The following is a 19,823-nucleotide window of genomic DNA, read 5'->3' as shown; positions in this document are numbered from 1 at the left end:
TATACATATAAGGCTTACAGGATCCACTCCCCTAAGCGATGTGGGATGTCACAATGAAACATCGTCGTAGACGCTTGTAATATTGTTTGCATATGATTCATGAATAAAATGTATTATAATTTCACTTTTAAATGTTATTTTTATCTATAAATTTTGTTTACCTTTGTTATTGGGACTCCCCGAGTTTAAAATTCTGGATCCGTCACTGGCCACGTCACCAGTTAACAGAGGTTCTAATGGAAAACTTAACGGATATATGAAAGTGTCCCAAAATTATGACTTATCTGGAATGAAAAAAACTTCATGTATCAAATGTTGAAAATCAATAAATTTTAGGGTAGTAAACTAAGATTAACCCTAAATTTAATTCATGCATGAAAGATTCTCTTGTCATGTTGGGCTCTACAACTAGAAATATGAGCAAAAGAAGAAACACGAAATTAAAACGTTGACCATCCTTTATTAGCATCACCTCTATTAATTATGGATATCGACTTCAAAAAAAGGTGGACCAAAAGAAGAAAAGAAAGAAGAGTAATGCTACAATTACCACATATTTGTACAATCATTTGTATCATCTTTTTAATAGAACTAGGTGACTGCATTTGGATGCTTGAATGGATTCTCCAAAAGCCACCGAAGTCGGAGACCTCTAAATTTCGACACCAATGATGATTGAGGAAGAAAATGAGTGATATGAGAGCAAGAAAATGCTAGCAATCTTTTCCCATGTGGCCGACCTCCTAGAGAGAGAGAGAGCTTGTGTTTTTCTCTCATTTCCTCTTAGACACGTTCATGAGGGATGAGGCTATAATACCTCTTTATACTCACCAACTTTTGTGAGCAACTTGGAACAAAAGGCCCTTCTTCTCTCTAGGCTGACCAAAGCTTGTTAGGTGGCCTTGTTCTCTTTTGTGTTTTAGTTGTCATACAACTTAAGCTAATGGATTTGACCATCGAATGACCTTTTGGGCCATGAGGCTCAAAAATAACCCAAGATTTATAACGGACTTGTTGGTTTCATTAACGAACACATTAATTCATCCTAACCATAAACAATTAAACTATTTAATTGTCTTTACTCAATTATGTTATATCCTTTAATCATTGCCTTACACGGTGTGCAATTGTTTGTGTTGTGTCATTCACATCAACGACTCGAGATCACTCTCCATGGAAAAAGACATAATATGTGCTGATGTAACCAGATTGTCAATGCCCAATTGACAATCCTATAATCAAGAATATTTAGGATATGTGTATGAAAGAGAAAGGTCTCGTGAACCTAACTTCTTTAGATTACATTCTCTTAGTTTCATATTCCTTGAAAGTTTAACCAAAATCTCTCTATAATCCTTCTGCAAAGCAAATTTAGAGCATCTCGCAAAGCAACCTGTCCCAGGAATACTAGAGCTCTTCCTAAGTTTCTGGCTCCGGCAATGAGAGCGTTCCCACATCATTCCTAATAACAAATCTCGACGCCGCACTCTTTAATCACTAAACCGACCAAAAATGGGGAGGATTAGAATGGATATGTTTTCTTCTGGAGCAACGCATCTCATATACCAAAAGACGCCTAAATATTAGTTAACCACGTTTTGCCAGCACTCCAGTAAAATAGTCGAAAAGCAGGATAAGTTGACAAATTTGATCATAAAATACAATTGTAATCCTACAATGAGTAGATTGTCTTCCACACCAGAAAATTGAGCCTTGAGCTTTTGCAAAACACCAGGTTATTTTGATGCATCTAGGGTCCTTAGTGGGTGGTACACAAACCCCATCAAAACATTCCATGCATCGCAACGGCAGCTGCACAGCATTCCGTCTTGCAAACAAGTTATATAGTTAGCCTTGGTCATTTCCCCAAGTGTGTCAAAATTCGACTAATCAAAGCTTCCTTCTTCCCAGCAAGCGGAAGATTATTTGCCGTCAGATAGTACTTCAACTGTGTCACTGTCATATCCTTTAACTGCACAACATGGACCACAGTACAAGTGATTAGCATCCTCAAAATTATTAACCTACACTACATTAAAACTACCATGACCAAGGTTCTTAAAATTACACACTACTTTTTCTCTGATATTTTTCCCTTCGAGGGAAGAGAAGCATTTGGGTTGTTCAGGTTTACACTAATGGGAAGGAGGTGGTATTCACATAAACCCTTGACCAAATCTAGACAGCGGGTTCATCATTTTATCGTTCATAATCCTTCTGGATCCGTACACAATCAAGCTTTACGAAGAATCCTTTTACAAAACACGTGCAAGAATGCTTCAGTACCTGTCAAATAGATAGCCTCAAAACAGAATTATTCCTTTCCTCCAATTAGGTCTCAAACAAATTCTCCCTGACAATAATTGGTCCACTTAAACAAACCAAAATTTTCTGCTAATCAATTAATTTCCCTTCTGCTTTTATGGGAACGATCTAATCAATTAATTTCCTTTCTGCTTTTATGGGAACGATTTTGAGGCCAATCCAATCAGCCCTTTACCTCCTAAAGCTTACTAAAAGGTTACCGCTTTTATTGGGAAAACAAAAACTCACATGAGTTCAAGAATAGCAAAGCAGTTTCAGTTTCACCTTTCCATTGTCTGCAAGGCCACCCCAATCATAGTTAGCACACTCTTTGACTGCATTTTCAGCAACAGCTTTTCGTTTTTTGGAGGTCTCACTTTCTTTTCCATTTCCCACTGCATTTTCCTCGTCATAATTGTCCCCATAGACAGACAGCTTAAATTCTTCTAATGCACTAACAAATGTGGGTCTGCAAGCCACGTGCGCAAAGATATCGAGTTAGGAAGTTCATGCAGGAGGAATAAGCAAAGGCAAATGTTATTCAGTTCTTGCAAAGCAAGAGAAACACGAGCAGACAAAGATGCATGTGTACACTTTTCCTTACCTAGACATTCCTTCCTCATCAGGCACTGTTTCATCCTTGGTTTCTGGTATTTCATCTTCCTCCAGCGCTAGGGCCTGCAGTACTGCATAGTGTCTCTGCAAGGCTGAAAAGAATCTTTGTTACATACTAATACACATGACAGCATAAGTAAAAGATTGGTGCCTTTGGTGCGGTCAACAGCCACAATTTGAGAAGATGGGCAAGAGCTCACCAAGATATCAACTTCTGAAAGTCCAAACGCCACACACTAGTACATGTATCTTCTTACTTACAGACATTAATACGATGCATTTGGAGGTGTATTTTCCCCAAAGCATCCAAAGAGGCATTCAACAAGAATTCTTAAAGTTTAAGTTGTACTGACATATTCCATTTTCCAAAACAAGACGTGAGTAATTTGAGTCACATTTGTACCGAATCATTTACAATATTAACGAAAAAAGACAAATCAGCAAGAATATTAATACTGGTTGTTGACCTCTGGGAACTGATTCATTACGATATTTGACTCATGTTTGTACTGATTCAATTCCTAGAGCATCTGTCTCTCCTAACACCACTTGCACAGGGATTCAGTTTAAAAATCCAGTCAGAGAACACTGCTTTTACAATATTAATACTAGTCATCGACCTCTAGTTGACTTAAGGATAGACTAATGGCTAAGCATACAATAAGCAACCAGCACAAACAAAATGCAGAAAAATGAATCGAATAATGACAATATACTTTCAATGAAGGATTTTCAACATGACATACCAGGGTTGGCAAATTGGAATACTGAGAAATCTTTCAAGTCAAAACGTTTGATTAAAGCAGCAGCTTTTCTGATTTGATCATCATTTGCACGAGGTGGTGCATCATTTGAAGCTGTATGAAGCTGCAAATTGTCACAAGCACAACATTTGTTAAATAACTATGGTAAGAAATACTTTATGTTACAGATTCAATTATATCCCTCGCCTCTTCAGTGTTTCTAATGTCCTCGGAGTACGGAAGATATATCATATGCATTCCCGGTGGCTCAACCTGACCACCAGCACTAATTATTTCATCCTGTGATTTGTCAAAAGAGATAAGTGAGTTTGTGTAAGACAAATTTCGGCAAGGATATTTGTGATCTTTAATATCATAAAAACTGAACACAGTAAATTCACGACAATGTACGAAAACCACTAATCAGAAAACCACTAATCATCTTTTGTTAAAACTTTTATGTCAGCTCAGTTCAGTCACGTATTTAGCAGTTTGAATAGGTATTTTGCCATTGAAATGAGCAAGCACCATTAAGCAGATTTCTCTTTTACAAATCTATAACATACAGGCCTTGTTTGTCACGCCGTATAGGACACCAGAGAGGACCATTTTATACGAATCCGGTTAGGTCCAGGTACGCTCCACGACCTACTAATAATCCATTCGAAATGCCATGTATAATTTAGTCGGGCTCAAAAATACACAGAACACCAGAACCACGCCTCACATCATCATCCTCTTCATGCTGCCAGTTGGTTCATCATCTTCTACACAGGCATCTCATCATCCTTTGAACCCATTCCGAGAAGCCCATATCAGAGCATCTAGGTCTGCACTCACTGATCGATTCCGTGATTCCATATCAGACCAAGTTTTGATGACTCGATCTGAGTTCTCCCGTTTCCACCCTTCAGACTCATCAAAGAGGCAGCCTCGCCACTGCTTCAAGGTTCGATTTGATCCCCAACAACTCCGGCGAGCTCTCTAGCTCTAGCGAGAGCAGTCCCATAGTCGCCGAGAGGGTCTGATCTGACAAGCCCAACCCTCCTCGTCCATTCGCCGACCCCTACCGACCCCTTTCCCATCTACCCACCCCCTTCCTTGTTCTCTCCCTTCTATCGACCCCTTCGTTTTCTAAATTTTCTTTTTTAATGTAATTTATTTATTTAAGTATATTTATGGTTTTTAGAATATTAAGTTATTTATAGAAGGTAATAAAATTGTATTATCTAAGGTATAATTTTTGGGACTTTATGGCAAAAGTAGTTCCGAAGTCCTCTTGTCCGTGCAGTATAAAGCACTCGGTCTTTAGTCCAATACAACACCAAACACTAGACATTAGGAATAGAAAGACCTGGGCTGCTAGTGAGTGCAATGGGGAAAGTTTTCTCTATTCATAGTAGGTATGAAGACCCTAGCAGACCCTCCCAACATTCGAATACGTAACATGATCTCCTTCAACCCACTTTTCTGCCTATGGCAAAGTCATAAACTATACATATCATGGTGGAACTCTCAGAAAGCACTTTTCTAAGAACTGAGACCTAGAGCCTTCTTTCCCATCATTAAAAATACACTTTGTATATAGTCATTTTTATCCAATGCACAGATTAGTCTAAGTCAAATAGTCAATAGAGTATGACGTACCAAACGAGGCCACAATGGATAAAAAAAATTGACCTTTAGATTTTCAATTTTGGTTTATCTACATTTTCTGTTCTTAGTAAAAAAATTCAAATTCTTGCTTTACTAGTATTTTGTAATTTGTATATAATTAACTTGGTTATCCAACATCAACAATGAAAATGGCATTTCTTTTAAGAAGAGCTCACATGACCACAATGTTAACCAATGACAATGATACAACTTATATTTTCTTTTCACCAAATGCCACAAGGGACTTTGTGCAAAGCATAAAATTGAAAAAAAATTAGAGCAGCCACTTGCCTTGCTTAACAACAAACAACCACTAAAAAACCATTTGTAAACACTAGAACTATTTCAGAGATGGTGACTCAGTGTAGATAATCAAACAAAATCACACCCTTCTTGTCATTTCATTCAGTCACATGTATAAAAACACCCAAAAGAAAATACATAAGACATATACATACACATATATTTGTGGATGTAACAAACTCTTATGTATTAAACCATAACTTATTAGTGAATGTTTATAAAATCTTACTTGGGCAACAAGAGCAACCAATTGAGGACGAGATGAACTCCCATAAAATGCAACTGCGAAACTGAAAAATAATAATAGTAAATCAGAAATAGAATAAAAAAATATCCCCCGACAACTATAAGTTTTATACAAAAACACCTCAAGTGCTCAACTGAAGGGAGAGAAAGGGAGGGAAAAAAAAAAAAAAAAAAAAAAAAAAAAAAAAAAACCCCCATCTATCCAGCCTTGATGTGATGTCTAATTGATTCTTAATTGTGAAATTCCTCCCCCAATATCAAGTCAATGGTGTTTTTTTTTTTTTTTGTTGCACCCATCTTATGTAGCACAAGCCATAGGCTTGACACCTCCATCAAACAGGGACCATCTCGTGCCTCAAACCGGATAGGTCTATTCCTAGGGAAGGGCCTATTCTTTTTCTTCAATCCAAACTTGATTTTTTTTGTTCTTACAATTAAGTGTAATGTTTATATTAGAAAATCATAATAACATCATTAATAAAAGATCATTTGTTTTCTTATTATTAACACGAAGTAAGAATACAAGGAAACTGTATACTATATGCACTAACCGGTTTAGCCTTAGCATGGATCTATGAAGGGCAATGAAAATAGATGTGCTACCAATCAGTTCCTGCAATGAAGAACCAGAAAACATCAGGTATATTGTTACAACTTCTGTAACTTCAGAAGTGGGGACAGAAGTTTGTACAAATGAAGCCAACTTAATGATAAAGAGGGAAAAACACCATCATTCATTTATTGCATTAGCGCAGCATTAGAACAGTAGTGTTTCTACTGAATCCTTAATTCGAAGTAGTTATCCAATGAAGATTCAAATTACATTACAACTTTCAACCTATGATTTCTGAGCAGAATTTGGAAGTTATGCAAAAATATCATTTTCAAGTAATGACCAAAATGTAGGGGAATGGAGATGGAAACACTGAGTGACCAACAACGTACAGGAACAATCTACACGTTCTAGAATCCCGAGGCCCCAAAACAGATGCTACTAAAAGTTAAAAAACAGAATGGGAAAAAAGGGCCTGATTGTTGAACCTTAAACCCATTATATAATCTCCCTTCCCTCCTCATTCTGCATATATAACTCATCTGTAACTCTAATCGTGTTATACGCACAATCAATAAAATCCTAGAAGTCATAAATCATTTGTAGATAAACAAGTGAAGGATATACACTGATGAATTTAAACAGTTGAGATCTATCCTGGGTCCACATTTACAGAATATTTTAACCATATATAAATAGTATTCATTCGTTATTAAAATTGATACAAATTCATCTCATGTAAGCCTTAACAATAACGGATCTAGGATCTTTCGTTTATACTTAGTGCTATCATAGCGAGAGAGAGAGAGAGAGAGAGAGAGAGAGAGAGAGAGAGAGAGAGAGAGAGAGAGCAGTTAAATTAATCCCAAAAGCAGATTAAAAATGAAAGAAATAGTGATCGCCTAAATGTTCAAAATATAACTAGTGTGATAAAACTATGAAAAATATAGTCTATGCTAAAGCTTAAAAATAACAAAAACATGGCTGCAGAGAAATAAGATTTTCAGTTCTAAAGAAGGATTAAAGAAGCAACCTCATCAGTAGGAAAAACAAATGTTGACGGCCTCAAGTTGTGAAACTCTTTTAAGCAATTTAATGGCTTGAAACCAAGAAGACGAAGATGTCCAGCTGAAAATCTTTTAATCTCCGAAAGCTCCTCCACCGAAAACTTTATATTTTCGCTACAAAGTAAATAAAACAATCAGACAAAATTCTCAAGAAGCCAACTAACAGTACACTATCTAAACATAGAAGTGAAACCTTAAGACTGATAAGATGATGTGATAATGACACTACTGAAACCAGTATAGAGGCAGCTGCCAAAAGAATCTGCAGCTAGTTCCCATGCCCAATTATGTATCTCATTCATGACAATCACATCTTTGTCCCACGCAACATGGAACTTTGTATGAATAAAACCATGGTACAAGAAGAATAACGAAGTAGAAATGAAAGTTTAAAAAGTTACTTGCCAATTTGAAAGATGATTAGGGTGATGTCAACTTCGTGTAAGTAATATGAAAATAACTAAATAAACAAGAAGAAGCAAACAAAAATAAATAACGAAATAAATAAAATTGGGGAGAGAGAGAGAGAGAGAGAGAGAGAGAGAGAGAGAGAGAGAGAGAGAGAGAGGGAGAGAGATCAAGAAGAAAAAAGTCTGTCTACAAAATAAAAATAAACTTCCCAATGTTGCTTCACTTGGTTAAGGTTAAGCTGGATTGGGCTACAACTATCCCAACTATTGCAGGAAAAAAATAAAAAGAAGCTAGGAACAACTATGGCATAAAAAGCAGCACAACATGCTTACCTCTTGTAAGGTTGAAAACGTTTAGCAGATTCTTGCACCAATGCCCCAGTATCAGCACAGATGAAAGATCTTTCAGCCTGCACAATACACACACAGAAACTGATCAAGATCTCGTTTGAATGGCTTCAGTAACCAATTTATCGGAAACAATAATTAGACAGGGATATGTAGAGTAGTAATGCAGTATCACCTTCAGAGGACGATTAGTCACAGAATCAAGCCAGGTTATCGCTCCTATTATCAAAAGGCAATGTAACAAAATTCTCAGCCCAAACTGATAGGCAGAAGATGACTTGTAGTGAAACCACAAGTAATTGGATAAATGGCTATACAAATACCTGGAAGAGTGGGCCGAATTAAAGCATATGAATTCAGTTGAATTGATAATCCATTGGCAATTGAGAAAGTGATTTTTCTAACTAGGCGCTTCTTGAACATTTTCTTTCTAAGCTGATCCTTCATATCTTCCAATCTGAATTTAGAGTGGATAGTTACAAAATAAAATAGGTAAACTAGGAAAAGAGCGAGATTTAATTATTGTGCATTAAAAGACTAAGAGCAGAGTAAGTATTTCAGATTTGTTGCCATAGGACACAACCTAATAGATAATTGCATCTAGTTTAATCATTGCCTCTTAATACAAAAAAATGCCACATAAACCATAGAATTTAAATTCAAGATAACAAGGGTCTGATGCTAGCTAATGCCGGAGAAAGTTTAGGCATCAACACTATAATTACCTTCAGCAGGTATATACAACTTATAAGGGACAAAATTAGCGAATGACGTAGAGAAAGAGTATCCCTCTCACTATTTTGGATGGCAACGCTATGCAACGACAAGAGTATTCTCTACATAAGTAGAGCACGCATAAGCATCAAAGTTCATATATTTACACTGAAAGATTATTTGAACATTTATAAAACATATGAATTAGTAAACATAAGATTTTTATTATGTTACATTAAAGCTGTGGTAGATAGCTAATAGAAAATCCAGTTTACCACGTCTGTATTTCTAATTGTATTTCTTTTTTTCTGGAACAGTGTACCAAGTCATTATATCTTTTAGTAACATAAAAATTGTGGGGTAAACAAACGGCCACTTTGTCTAGGCACGCCCTTTTCCTCTCACATGTTGCAGTTGGGTAGATTGTTATATGTGGGACGACCTTTTCAACTTCTCCGACGAAATCATACTGGATATTTTTAAGAAGTCAGATGTGGTCCAGTAACGTAATAATTGGTGGATACTTTTCAATAAATATAAGTCTAGGTATGCTCTCCATATGAAATAAGATAAGCCATATTCCACCTCAGCTTTAACTCTAAGCCTCCTCTAAAAGTATTTCACCAATCCCAATCTCAAAATTACTTAGATTTCCAAACATTTCCATTAACTTTTTGTGATAATCAAATCATAAAATCTCAAGTCTGCATTAAGGACCTACTACTCTATTGGGGAGAGCTTGGAGCACATATCAATCTTTGAGACCATATTAAGCACCCCGTACATGTGAAAGAAAAACCACAATAGCTGCACCCATGTTGGATGCTTATCGTCCACATACCAATCAGAGGGCTACCAGATTCTTGAACAACAGGTAAGATCGTACATTATTCGTATATTATTTCATATTTGTCTTTTAAGAACATACTTGATTTAAAGCTTATGTATTTAACTCAATGCATGGTTTCCCTAATATCATGGACGGTCTTATTTTTACATCATCATCTTCCAATATTCACTCCACTTGTACAAGCAATAATCTTCTAAAGATGTGGAAGATCAATAGGCTGAGATTTTTAGCTATGACAAGTCTGTAAGGAAACAACTGGTTGCCCCAATTCCAATGTTACATGCCTCCTTACAAATGCACAAAAGAAATAATATATAAAAGAACAAAGGGAGCAATTGTTTGCACAAATTGAACATACTAAAAATAACAATGACTGTGCAACCGATAATTAATACTGAAAAGAGAAGGTTACTTTTCTCCTGCTGCGGGCATAAATCGAGCAAGATCATCACTTTTGAGTCCAAGTAAATCCTGAAACACATAAAAGTAGAGAAGCAAGTAGTACGATGAATGTAACAATCCCAGAAGCATATAATAAATAAAAATAATGAGAATAAAGGGTATTGTCATACAGAGTAGAAAGTAGAAACATTGAAATCACTGTCAGGTCGACTCAATGGAAGAAGTTCAATTGAGATGCCAAGATCTTGTGCATCCTGGAAGAAATGGGTAAAGGTTAGACTTCTTATTACAGTGAATTTTCAATATACCATTGAACTACAAAGAAGTGCAAATCAATACTCTAGCCCGCTGCAATGTGGTCCTCATCATATCTGTCTTTATCACTCCCGTAATGTTGCCAAATGGATTGTCTTCATTTGTAAATAAAAGAACACGCTTTTCGGCTGTCTTCAAAGATCTGAGAAAGTAGTTTGCTAGTAAAGAGTCCACAGAGACAGTTTAATTCTACCAACATAAAAATAGGACAGAAAATGATTTAAAAGGAGAATGAAATGCAGTAACACTTTTCCCCTTTTTAGAGAATGCCAAACTTGATAACACTTTACACTTACCCTTTACGCAACAGTGCTTGGGCCACCCAGAGGGCATTGTAAAGAGAATTTTCTCGGGACCCAGAGACAATACCATACTGACTCCCGATTTTGCTCATAAATGATTCTGCAATTAAAAACAAAGGAGGAAACAGTTGACTTTAACAGTCCAAAGAGGCGTTTAATCAAAAGGAAGAATTCAGCTCACACACAAAAGCAACATGTGTTGTCTTAAGTTTACATCCATAACCGGAAGCTATTTAATGTTATATATTTCATAGGTAAGACAAGCAATTTCTGCAGATCATAACATATCTAAACATATATGTCAAACATAAGAGCTTAAAGCTAACAGAGCTATATCACCTGAGAGTTAGATATTAAATCCAGTTAAGACATCAACATGGCCCTTTTGTTGTAGGGTATTACCATACTCTAAGAGGTTCAACATAAATAAAGCATAGCTAACACAATATGGAAAGGATTTCATTTTAAACATCCTTTAAAATGATTAGGTTACAAGCTATGTCTTGGAAAAGAAGAGTGAAAAGATAAGTAGACTTAATTACAATACAAAATACAAAGAGCTCCACAAAGCATATAAACGAAGTGACAACTTTACAAGATAAAATATAATTTTCTATAAATACTTCCTCAGTATATTTTTGGGTAGATTCAAATAAAATACAGCGTCACAGTCCATGGCGGATCCATATAGGGACCCGGGTGGTCCCGGGACCCTTCGGAAGCCCAAAGAAACACTTATGATCAACCTTTGCGACCCTCCAACAATTTGGGCAAGTGCAGTGGAGAGGCTTGTTGCCTCCATGGATGTGCTGGCAGCAGTGCTTATAACAAAGAAGACGAAGAGGTTTTTAATTTTTGTTTTAAAAGACCTAGCCAAGACAACAGCGTTTTTAAGCTAGGTCATTATAAAAAATTTAAAAACTAAAATATCTCTGTTTTCTCTATAGGGCTCGAGAACCAGTCTTTTCCAGTATCCCCAAATTATATTTAACAACTCCCAGCCCCAATCGTCGCAACCTTCCAACTTTAAACCCAAGTTACCCTATTCCCCACCACCCACCACCAGTTGTCGTTCCACTGCCCTTTAGCTGCCTAATTTTATTTCTTCCAAATTCATATAAGTTTTTTAATACTAGACTCTAGTCCCAACACCCAATTAATAATATATATGTTACATTAACAAATTTTATCTTTGTGGAGTCACTAATTGTGTTATGTTGCTGAGGAGAATTCGACGGTTTTATTACATTTGAGATTAATCTTGATTTATTCAATGAACCAAAATTACCAAATTTAATAGAAATAGTGATATGGAACCAAATTAGTGTAAGATTTTTTTTGAACTTTTATGTTGGGACCCCCCGATCTTGAAATTCTGGATCCGCCATTGGTCACAGTCACACCCACATAGAACACCCCTCTTCAGTTACACACACAAAAGGCACAAAAAAGTGCTACCTGACTTTATACACTTCTACTAAACTTCTGCCTGAAATTTTTTGTTAGTGCCAGTGAAGCTATAATATCTTGATTTTAAAATAAAAATGAAAAAAAAAAAAAAAAAGAGTAAAATTTCAAAGTGGACACTGTTTGTTAAATTATAACATTTGGAATTGATTCTAACTAAACAATATCGTTTCACTAAGGAATACCTTCTACGCTATCAATTTCTTTAATTAGCCTTGCTGTTGGCCTGTCTAGATACTCTTGTTCAGCAACGTTAAACACATAAACACCATTTAAATCTTGCAAGTTCCATTTTTCCCTCTGCACATGCACACATAAGCTTAACATGAGAATGACTCATACTATAACTAAGAATAAAAGTCTTTCTAGAAAATAAGACAATTTCAAATCCAGCAGAATACATATTGTTCAGCCTCCAGGAAGTCCTTTCGGAAAACAATCCAATAAAAAACATCATTAGATGATCCCTTATAGAAATAGGAACTATATCTTTTTTCTTTTCATAACTCATATTGTTATCATAAAGATAGGATCACTCAAAGTATGCAGGAACGTCTCATTATCCACAGAGAACTACAATATGAGTACAAAAAGTAAAAGTTGTGTTTCAGGTGGAACAAAGGCATTTTGGTACTAAGGTCGATAATGTTGAACAAAAGATAAATTTCAAGAAATAATGAACTGGTGTAAGGGGGTACAGTGAGCAAAAAAAGGGTCTAGATCTCTACATTTAAAATAAATAAAAAATAAAAAATAAAAAAAAGCAGCCCCATATACTACACAAAACTGCACACTCCTTTGTGCCTGATGTTTTTCCCATCTTAGTTTCCATTACATTTTCCTTCCATATCCTCGGAAAGTACCACATCACAAATTATTCTCTTCTTTAAGATCCCCCTTCTCTTACATTCTCTCTCCTTTTCGTCTCTTTCTTTCTTCTAAAATATAACAGTTTCTTCATGCAAAACAAAATAAATCAATAAAACAAATAAAATCCCAAGTTAAAGGCAAATTATTCTTTATGCTGGTATACATTATCGTTAAACAGCAACACATGCAACATCAAGATATTCTTGGATGAAAACAAATATAATATATACGCACACGCATGTACAAAACAAAAATACTAGAAAGAAACCGAACGAAAAAAATGTAAGCATCAAGTAATAACAAGAAATATTTGAAACAAATGTAACATCCTTTAGCTTAATCAAGCCTCCATCTTACAGTGTTAAAGAAGCATATGGCAACTTCATCATATGCATTATTAATGATTTGTGTCTTCAGAGACTGTGCGATACAACTCACAGCAACATGAAAATGAGTTTCGTCCTTATCGTCCCCCTGTCAACTTGCAAAACAAAGAATCCTCCATCAAATCAGCGAAATCAGTACTGTTGAAGCTTGAAGCACATTTTGCGTCCATCACAATGGAATGCAAAGCCATACATAATTTCTTCGACAGTGTCGCATCATGAGTGTAGTACTTCGAAAAATTAAGCTCCACCAAAGTTAATATGGTACCCATTATGCAAATTTAACAGGAATATAAGAAATTATATACGCAAAATTGAAAAAAAAGGAATTATGGATGAATAACTATTTATTAAGCAAACAATTAAGTAGATTTCTTGAAAAAAAAAAAGAAAAAAACAAACAGAGAAGAAAAACAAGAAGAAGCTCACGGATGGGCAAGTAGTGCTAAACATTTTGGGGGAAGCATCAACCAAGTACACCACAAGCTCCTTCGTCGACTCCCTTCCCTGAATTACCAAAATTAAATTACATTATTTTAAAAAAAAATGAAAGAAAACGGAGATATCAACCGGAAACACACCAAAAACAGTGGGGAAAAAGAGAGAGAAAGAACCTGGAAGAGTTCATTGTCTGCGTCGTCGTCGTCGTCTCTGAAAAGGTCATCGGGGTCTATTTCCATTTCCATAGAGGATCAATTAAGATTTATTCACTGCACTGAAATTTTGGGGGAGAGAGAGGGAGGGAATCGAAGATTGCAGAGTCGAGTTTTGAATTCCAGAAGAAAAAGAAGAAGAGTCTCCTGCAAGCGGAAGCGGGGAAATGGCCAAGATCGTCTGCGGCGCGCTAGACTCACATTTTAGAAGTTCGTGCCGGACCAGCCTAGTTTGATACTGAAGTAATTGTGAAAAAAGCTGATATAAAAAAATGTTAGAAGCTGTTTTTGTGTTTGGTAAACATTTAGTTTCAACTTTTTTTCACAGTTTTAGATGAAAAAAGCCAAAAACAAGAAGCTGCAAAATCCAGCTTTGAAAAACCGGCTTTTTTTCACATCTATTTTACATAAAAGTTTACCAAACACTATAATACTGCTTTTTTTTTTCAAAAGCACTTTTACAAAAATGTTTACCAAACACTTTGCTCTTTATTTAACAGCTGTTTATTCTCACAACACAGCAGAAACAACTTTTTTTCAAAGCATAGTAATACCAAACCAACCCTAACGGTTTAGATTGCAAAATGATTTGACACTTAAAAAGGAAAAAAACCTTTGATCCTCTCGTATAACGAAATATAAAGTACCAACCGTATTCTAAACACGTAAAAATTTCACTCGACGCCATGAGTGCTTTTCAGATAGATCGAATTGTATTACATATTTTGTGGTATATAAAGTGTAATATTAACATAAAAAATGAACAAAATGTATCAAAGCCTAATAAAGTATAAATATTGATTACACAAAAAAGGCGTGTTTACCAAACAGGAATGGAATGGAAAGAAACGGAATCGCATTCCTACCGAAGCATTTCGCGTTTACTAACATGTAGGGAATGAAAAATAAGTGAGACCCACTTAAAATCCGGAATCGAATTCCTTAATCTTCCAGAATTCAATTACGTACATCCATGTAGGTAATTGAATTCCCGAAGGAAGCCTTCTTCTGGAATCAAACATTTCTACCCAAAATACCCTTGTACCTTCCACCAGTAGCACACCCTTTCCTTCGTTTCTCCTCCGCCGACTCCTTACACCTTGACCACCACCACGACACTGCCCTTACACACTACAGACTCGGGCTGAGTCATGTTCTTCCGAAACGAGTCCTGGAACGGCAAACCCTTCTTTATGCGAATGTTGCAGACCAATTTGGGGCTACGAGTCAAAAATTGATTGCTTGGATTGGTGTGAACAGCAAACCCTTATTCCCTAAGGCGTTCGTCAGCGAGGATTTGGTGAATAGCCACGAACAGCAGGGAAGAAAGATGAGAGATAACGTGGTTGGCGATGAGGAGAGTCTTGTGGATGAGGGGGAGTGAGGTGAGGTGGTGGAGGGTGGGAGAGAAGAGGATGGGGGAGGAGAGTGGTGGTGGTGATGGTTATTGGAGAGGATGGTGTGTGTGATAGCATTTTGGTCAAGTGGGAGCGGCTGCTGAGAAAGACTGAGGAGAGGGGGAAAGAGAGCAGATGAAATAAATTAGGGTGATTAAGAATCTTCTCAAATATGTAGAAGCAAATAAAAAATATTCTTTCATATTAAACTTGTACTAAAAGTTTTACTAAAAAAAAAATTCTCTAAAAAAAAAATGAAAGAGTAAAAGTTTTACCAAAAATAGATTAGTTAAGCAGGGGTACTTTAGTAATTATATTATATTTTATACCTATTCATATGAATTAGTAAACAGTTTATATAGATCAATATCATTTCTACTCCGATTTCAGACAGTTCTGGTAAACAACTTCAACATGAATATAATTATAATTTCAGCTCATTCCAATTCCCCCTTAATTCAATTCCCTTCAATCTGATTACAGATTAGTAAATGCGCCATAAGAGATGTAGATGTGTGTGTGTGATATCAAATCGATGAGGGCTTCGATATCCACACCCTCATACCTCGCACGATTTCATTTCCTTCATTTCCTGAGCAGCAACAAATCTATTGTGCGTGTGCTCTTCTGCAAGGGATGTTGTCCCCCTTTTTAACTTTCTTTATTGCAAAATTACCCTTTTATTCTCCAAATTAAAACATGCAACTTCTTTGTTAAAACTCCAATTTGTGCACTATCTATGCTTAGAGCAAGTCCATCGGGAGCTCTTAGGCCGGCACCCAGCTGATTCCCTCCAACCCAATCCAATAGGGCAGTTGACAGCCCAAGCCATCATAAGGGCCGGCCTATATGACATCATGCTTATACCATCATGACGTCACAAGCCAATTTAAATTTTTTTTTTGCGTCAAGGCACGCGTCCCCTACAAGAAAACGTGGATGGGGGCCGCATGCGTGGACGCACTTACAGTTCCGATGGAGAGGCCACGTGGCTCATTCTGGGCTGTTGGATTTCCAGCGGTAAAAAAAAATTTAATTTGAAAACCAACGGCTAGTAACGTGGTGTAATCTAGGTCGTCTGATCCAAAGATCAACGATCCACGTTTTTCTCCCCAAAAATTAAAAAGAAAGAAAGGCACAAGAGTCAGAATTATAACCGTTGGCCACATGTCAACATATGGGCTGTTGGATTTGAATCTTTTTCAAATCCAACAGTCCAGATTAATTAACTAAATTAAAATTAATAAAAAATTATTAAAAATTGTTAAAAAATACATAAAAAATTTAAAAAAAACTATAAATACCTAACCCTCATCTTCCACCTTACACCACATTTCAATATTTTCAACACTTTCTACCAAAGCTTTCACATACTTTTTATGTGAAAAAAAATGGCTATGTGGAAGCTCATCGAAGATCTTAAGTTGTGTGAATGCTGGGTTCACATTACTCATGACCCGATTACGGGTAATGAATTGGAGTTGCGAGAAATGTGGAGTAGAATTACAGAAGCATTTTGCTCTAGGCATGGAAAAAACACCAGAAGTAGTCAAGGTCTTCAAGGGCGTTGGAAAAAACTCAACATATCCTTCACTTGTTGGAAAAACGCTCTCTTGATTGCTTCCAATAATTTACGTAGTGGGACAAGTTTAGCAGATCAGGTGGCTATATTTTTGTTTATTTATATGTATTCCACAAACATCAATATTTTAATTTATTTATTTGTGTTACACCTGCATTTTATAATATTGTCTTAACCCACATTTTGTATAATTTTGTATTTATTTGTACTACTTTATTTAATTTCGTCTTAATTTTTAGTTTTTTTCTTTTTGATAGAAAAAGAAAATATTATAGCGAAAAACCTCTTACATTGCCAGTACTAATACAGTCAAATTGAAAAGCCAAGTGAGCATCCACAGGGAGACAAGCATCCCAAATACAAAAATTTGAACTATTAAGACCAATAGACACCAAAGCATCCGCTACGAAGTTTGCCTCCTTGAAGATGTAGCTCCATCTAATGTCATGAAAGCTGCTGGCACGCCACCTGATGTCTTCAATAGGTTTTAGGTTCCAGGGCACATCATAAGCTCCACAAATAGCATCCAAGACAAGCTTTGAGTCGCCTTCCACCAAGACATGTTTCCAATTCCTTCTCTTTGCCCAGATTAGCGCTTCATGAAAAGCCAAAGCCTCGGCAACATTGATGCTCATAAAGCCGAATTTCATTGCACCAACAAGGATAGGTTTACCATCCCAATTCCTAACCACGAACCCTCTAGCAGCCAAAGAGTGAGAAATAGATCCATCAAAGTTTATTTTAACATAATTAGGTGGAGGGGGCTGCCACTTAATCAAATTATCTTGACAACCAACCTCAGGGTTCTTTTCATGACTAGTATTCTCTTTAAAGAACTCTTTAGTCGTTGTCAGGGCGCGAATAACATACTGGTACGGTATAGGATTCTCATTTTTTTTAATATAATTGCATTTCTATCATTCCAGATTTGCCAACAATTGGACAAAGCTTTACTTAAATAGCTAACTTCAAATTTTCAATCATGTGGCAAGATACTTAGCTACTCATTTACCTTAGGATTATTTGCAATATTGCAAAAATAAGGTTCATTCGAACAGGTCCAGACTTGCACAGTGTAATAGCAGTGAAGAAAAAGATGGTCCTTGTCTTCCTCATGATTATGGCACATCTGGCATTGATTAGTTACATTGGGTAAAAACTTGTTGAGATGTTTACTAGTTTGTAACCTTCCTTTGACAAAAGTCCAAGCAAATAATTTAACCTTAGGAGGCAGAGTCTGCTTCCAGATCCTATTAATCAGCATTTGTGTTGGGGATGTATTTAAATTCTCGACTTGGAGCTAAGTTGCAGATTTCACTGAAAACTTTCCATTAGGATTAGGACCCCAAATAGCAGAGTTAGAGGTATTATTAATAGGAAGAGGAATGTCACAAATCTTATTAACAATATTAGTATCTATAACATTCTCAAGCTTGTTTCTATCCTACTGACCATTAACTATAAACTCAGCAACTTTTATATCCCACTTAATACAATGGAATTGGTTTCTAGTATAAGATGAAAAATGGGACGAGGAAAAACCTAGTTGTGGGTCCAAAACAAGATGTCCTTGCCATCATTGACCACCTATCGCATACCCCTTGAAATTATATCCCTTGATCCCAGTATTCTTTTCCAAGCAACCAAATGATGTTGCTTTACTTTACTATCCAAAAAGTTCTCATTCCTAAGGTATTTCCTTCTAACTATATTTGCCCACCAGTTATCCTTATCAAATAAAATTTTCCATCCCAACTTAGCAAGGCAAGCTCTATTGAAGTGATCAATGTTTCTAATACCTAAGCCACCCGCTTGTTTAGGTCTACAGACTTCCTTCCAACTTACTGGATTGCACTTGTGGGTATTACCCCAGAAAAATTGTCTAGAGTATTTATTTAGTTGATTAGTTAACTTCTTAGGGCACTTGAAACAAGACATTATATGATTAGGCATACCTGAGAGGTTCGCTTGAACAAGAGTGAGCCTACCCACCTTAGATAGAGAATTAGCTTTCCAACCCACTAGTTTTTGCTTCACTCTTCTAATTAGCTCACTTCCATTCAAAGGATCCTTCCAAAAAACAATGTTGTGAATTCCAAGGTATTTTCCAATGGTAGATTTATGTTGAATGTGAAGAATATTTACAACCTCATTTCTAGTTTGGCTATTAGTATTTGAAGAAAAATAAAGAGAAGATTTATTAAAATTAATTTGCTATCCCGAAGCAATGGCAAACTTACTTAGAACATCCATAGCATTTCTAGCACCCTTAGTAGTAGCTTTAATAAAAATGAGACTGTCATCCACAAAAATAAGATTTGAAACTTTATAGCCAAATGGAGAGGTGAGTAAACCAATATGAGATTTAGGAAAAATTGCTAAGGCATTTAATTGTCTGATTAAAGGTTCCATACAAAGGATGAAAATATACAGAGAAACAGGGTCACCTTGTCTTATACCTCTGCTTGCATTAAAATATCTATGAGGTTCACCATTAATATTGATAGAAAAATAAGCCGAGGAAATACAGTTCATCACTAGGTTAACCCACCTTTGACAAAATCCAAAACTTTCCAAAACACACTTGATGTAATCCCAATTAAGTAAATCATAAGCCTTTTTCCAAGTCAAGCTTAATGG

The 19,823-nt window shown here is 36.1% G+C and overlaps 2 protein-coding genes across 4 annotated transcripts; both read right to left on the bottom strand.

Moving 5' to 3' along the window:
* Window positions 1–1,627: 1,627 nt before the first annotated feature.
* Window positions 1,628–14,434, bottom strand: KU70 (ATP-dependent DNA helicase 2 subunit Ku70-like protein). 3 transcript variants are annotated; one of them, XM_068477958.2, is made up of 19 exons: window positions 14,166–14,434; window positions 13,981–14,058; window positions 13,523–13,639; window positions 12,481–12,595; window positions 10,823–10,928; window positions 10,551–10,668; window positions 10,382–10,465; window positions 10,222–10,280; window positions 8,569–8,702; window positions 8,421–8,464; window positions 8,231–8,307; window positions 7,454–7,601; window positions 6,419–6,480; window positions 5,851–5,911; window positions 3,870–3,962; window positions 3,666–3,786; window positions 2,909–3,011; window positions 2,590–2,773; window positions 1,628–1,972 (listed from the first exon to the last, which is right to left on the bottom strand). In XM_068477958.2, the coding sequence occupies exons 1-19, from the start codon at window positions 14,235–14,237 to the stop codon at window positions 1,859–1,861; spliced, it is 1,890 nt and encodes a 629-aa protein (XP_068334059.2). In that variant the 5' UTR covers window positions 14,238–14,434; the 3' UTR covers window positions 1,628–1,858. The 3 variants fall into 3 exon arrangements, with proteins under 3 accessions (XP_068334059.2, XP_088538827.1, XP_088538828.1); XM_088682701.1 differs by having other exon boundaries at window positions 2,554–2,773; window positions 14,166–14,426; XM_088682702.1 differs by lacking the exon at window positions 3,870–3,962 and having other exon boundaries at window positions 14,166–14,426.
* A 3,018-nt stretch (window positions 14,435–17,452) lies between these two features.
* Window positions 17,453–18,312, bottom strand: LOC148691592 (uncharacterized). The gene is made up of 2 exons (XM_088682914.1): window positions 18,196–18,312; window positions 17,453–18,052 (listed from the first exon to the last, which is right to left on the bottom strand). Exons 1-2 carry the CDS (start codon window positions 18,310–18,312, stop codon window positions 17,453–17,455), a joined length of 717 nt encoding a protein of 238 aa, XP_088539040.1.
* Between the last annotated feature and the right edge of the window lie 1,511 nt (window positions 18,313–19,823).

The sequence above is a fragment of the Pyrus communis genome, chromosome 13 (genome assembly GCF_041283825.1).
Source record: "Pyrus communis isolate YQ-2024b chromosome 13, ASM4128382v1, whole genome shotgun sequence".
In the NCBI taxonomy this organism is placed as follows: domain Eukaryota; kingdom Viridiplantae; phylum Streptophyta; class Magnoliopsida; order Rosales; family Rosaceae; genus Pyrus; species Pyrus communis.
Note: the sequence above shows the minus strand (reverse complement) of the source record. Positions and strands in the feature narration are given on the sequence as shown.

Coding starts and splice junctions, on each gene's coding strand:
- KU70 (XM_068477958.2), bottom strand. CDS start 14,237: ATGGAAATGGAAATAGACCCCGATGACCTTTTCAGAGACGACGACGAC. Junction 10,929..12,480: donor AGAAATTGATAGCGTAGAAG/GTATTCCTTAGT, acceptor TTTTAATTGCAG/AATCATTTATGAGCAAAATC. Junction 8,703..10,221: donor ATGCCCGCAGCAGGAGAAAA/GTAACCTTCTCT, acceptor CTCTAAATTCAG/ATTGGAAGATATGAAGGATC.
- LOC148691592 (XM_088682914.1), bottom strand. CDS start 18,312: ATGTGCCATAATCATGAGGAAGACAAGGACCATCTTTTTCTTCACTGC. Junction 18,053..18,195: donor ATATTGCAAATAATCCTAAG/GTAAATGAGTAG, acceptor ATACCGTACCAG/TATGTTATTCGCGCCCTGAC.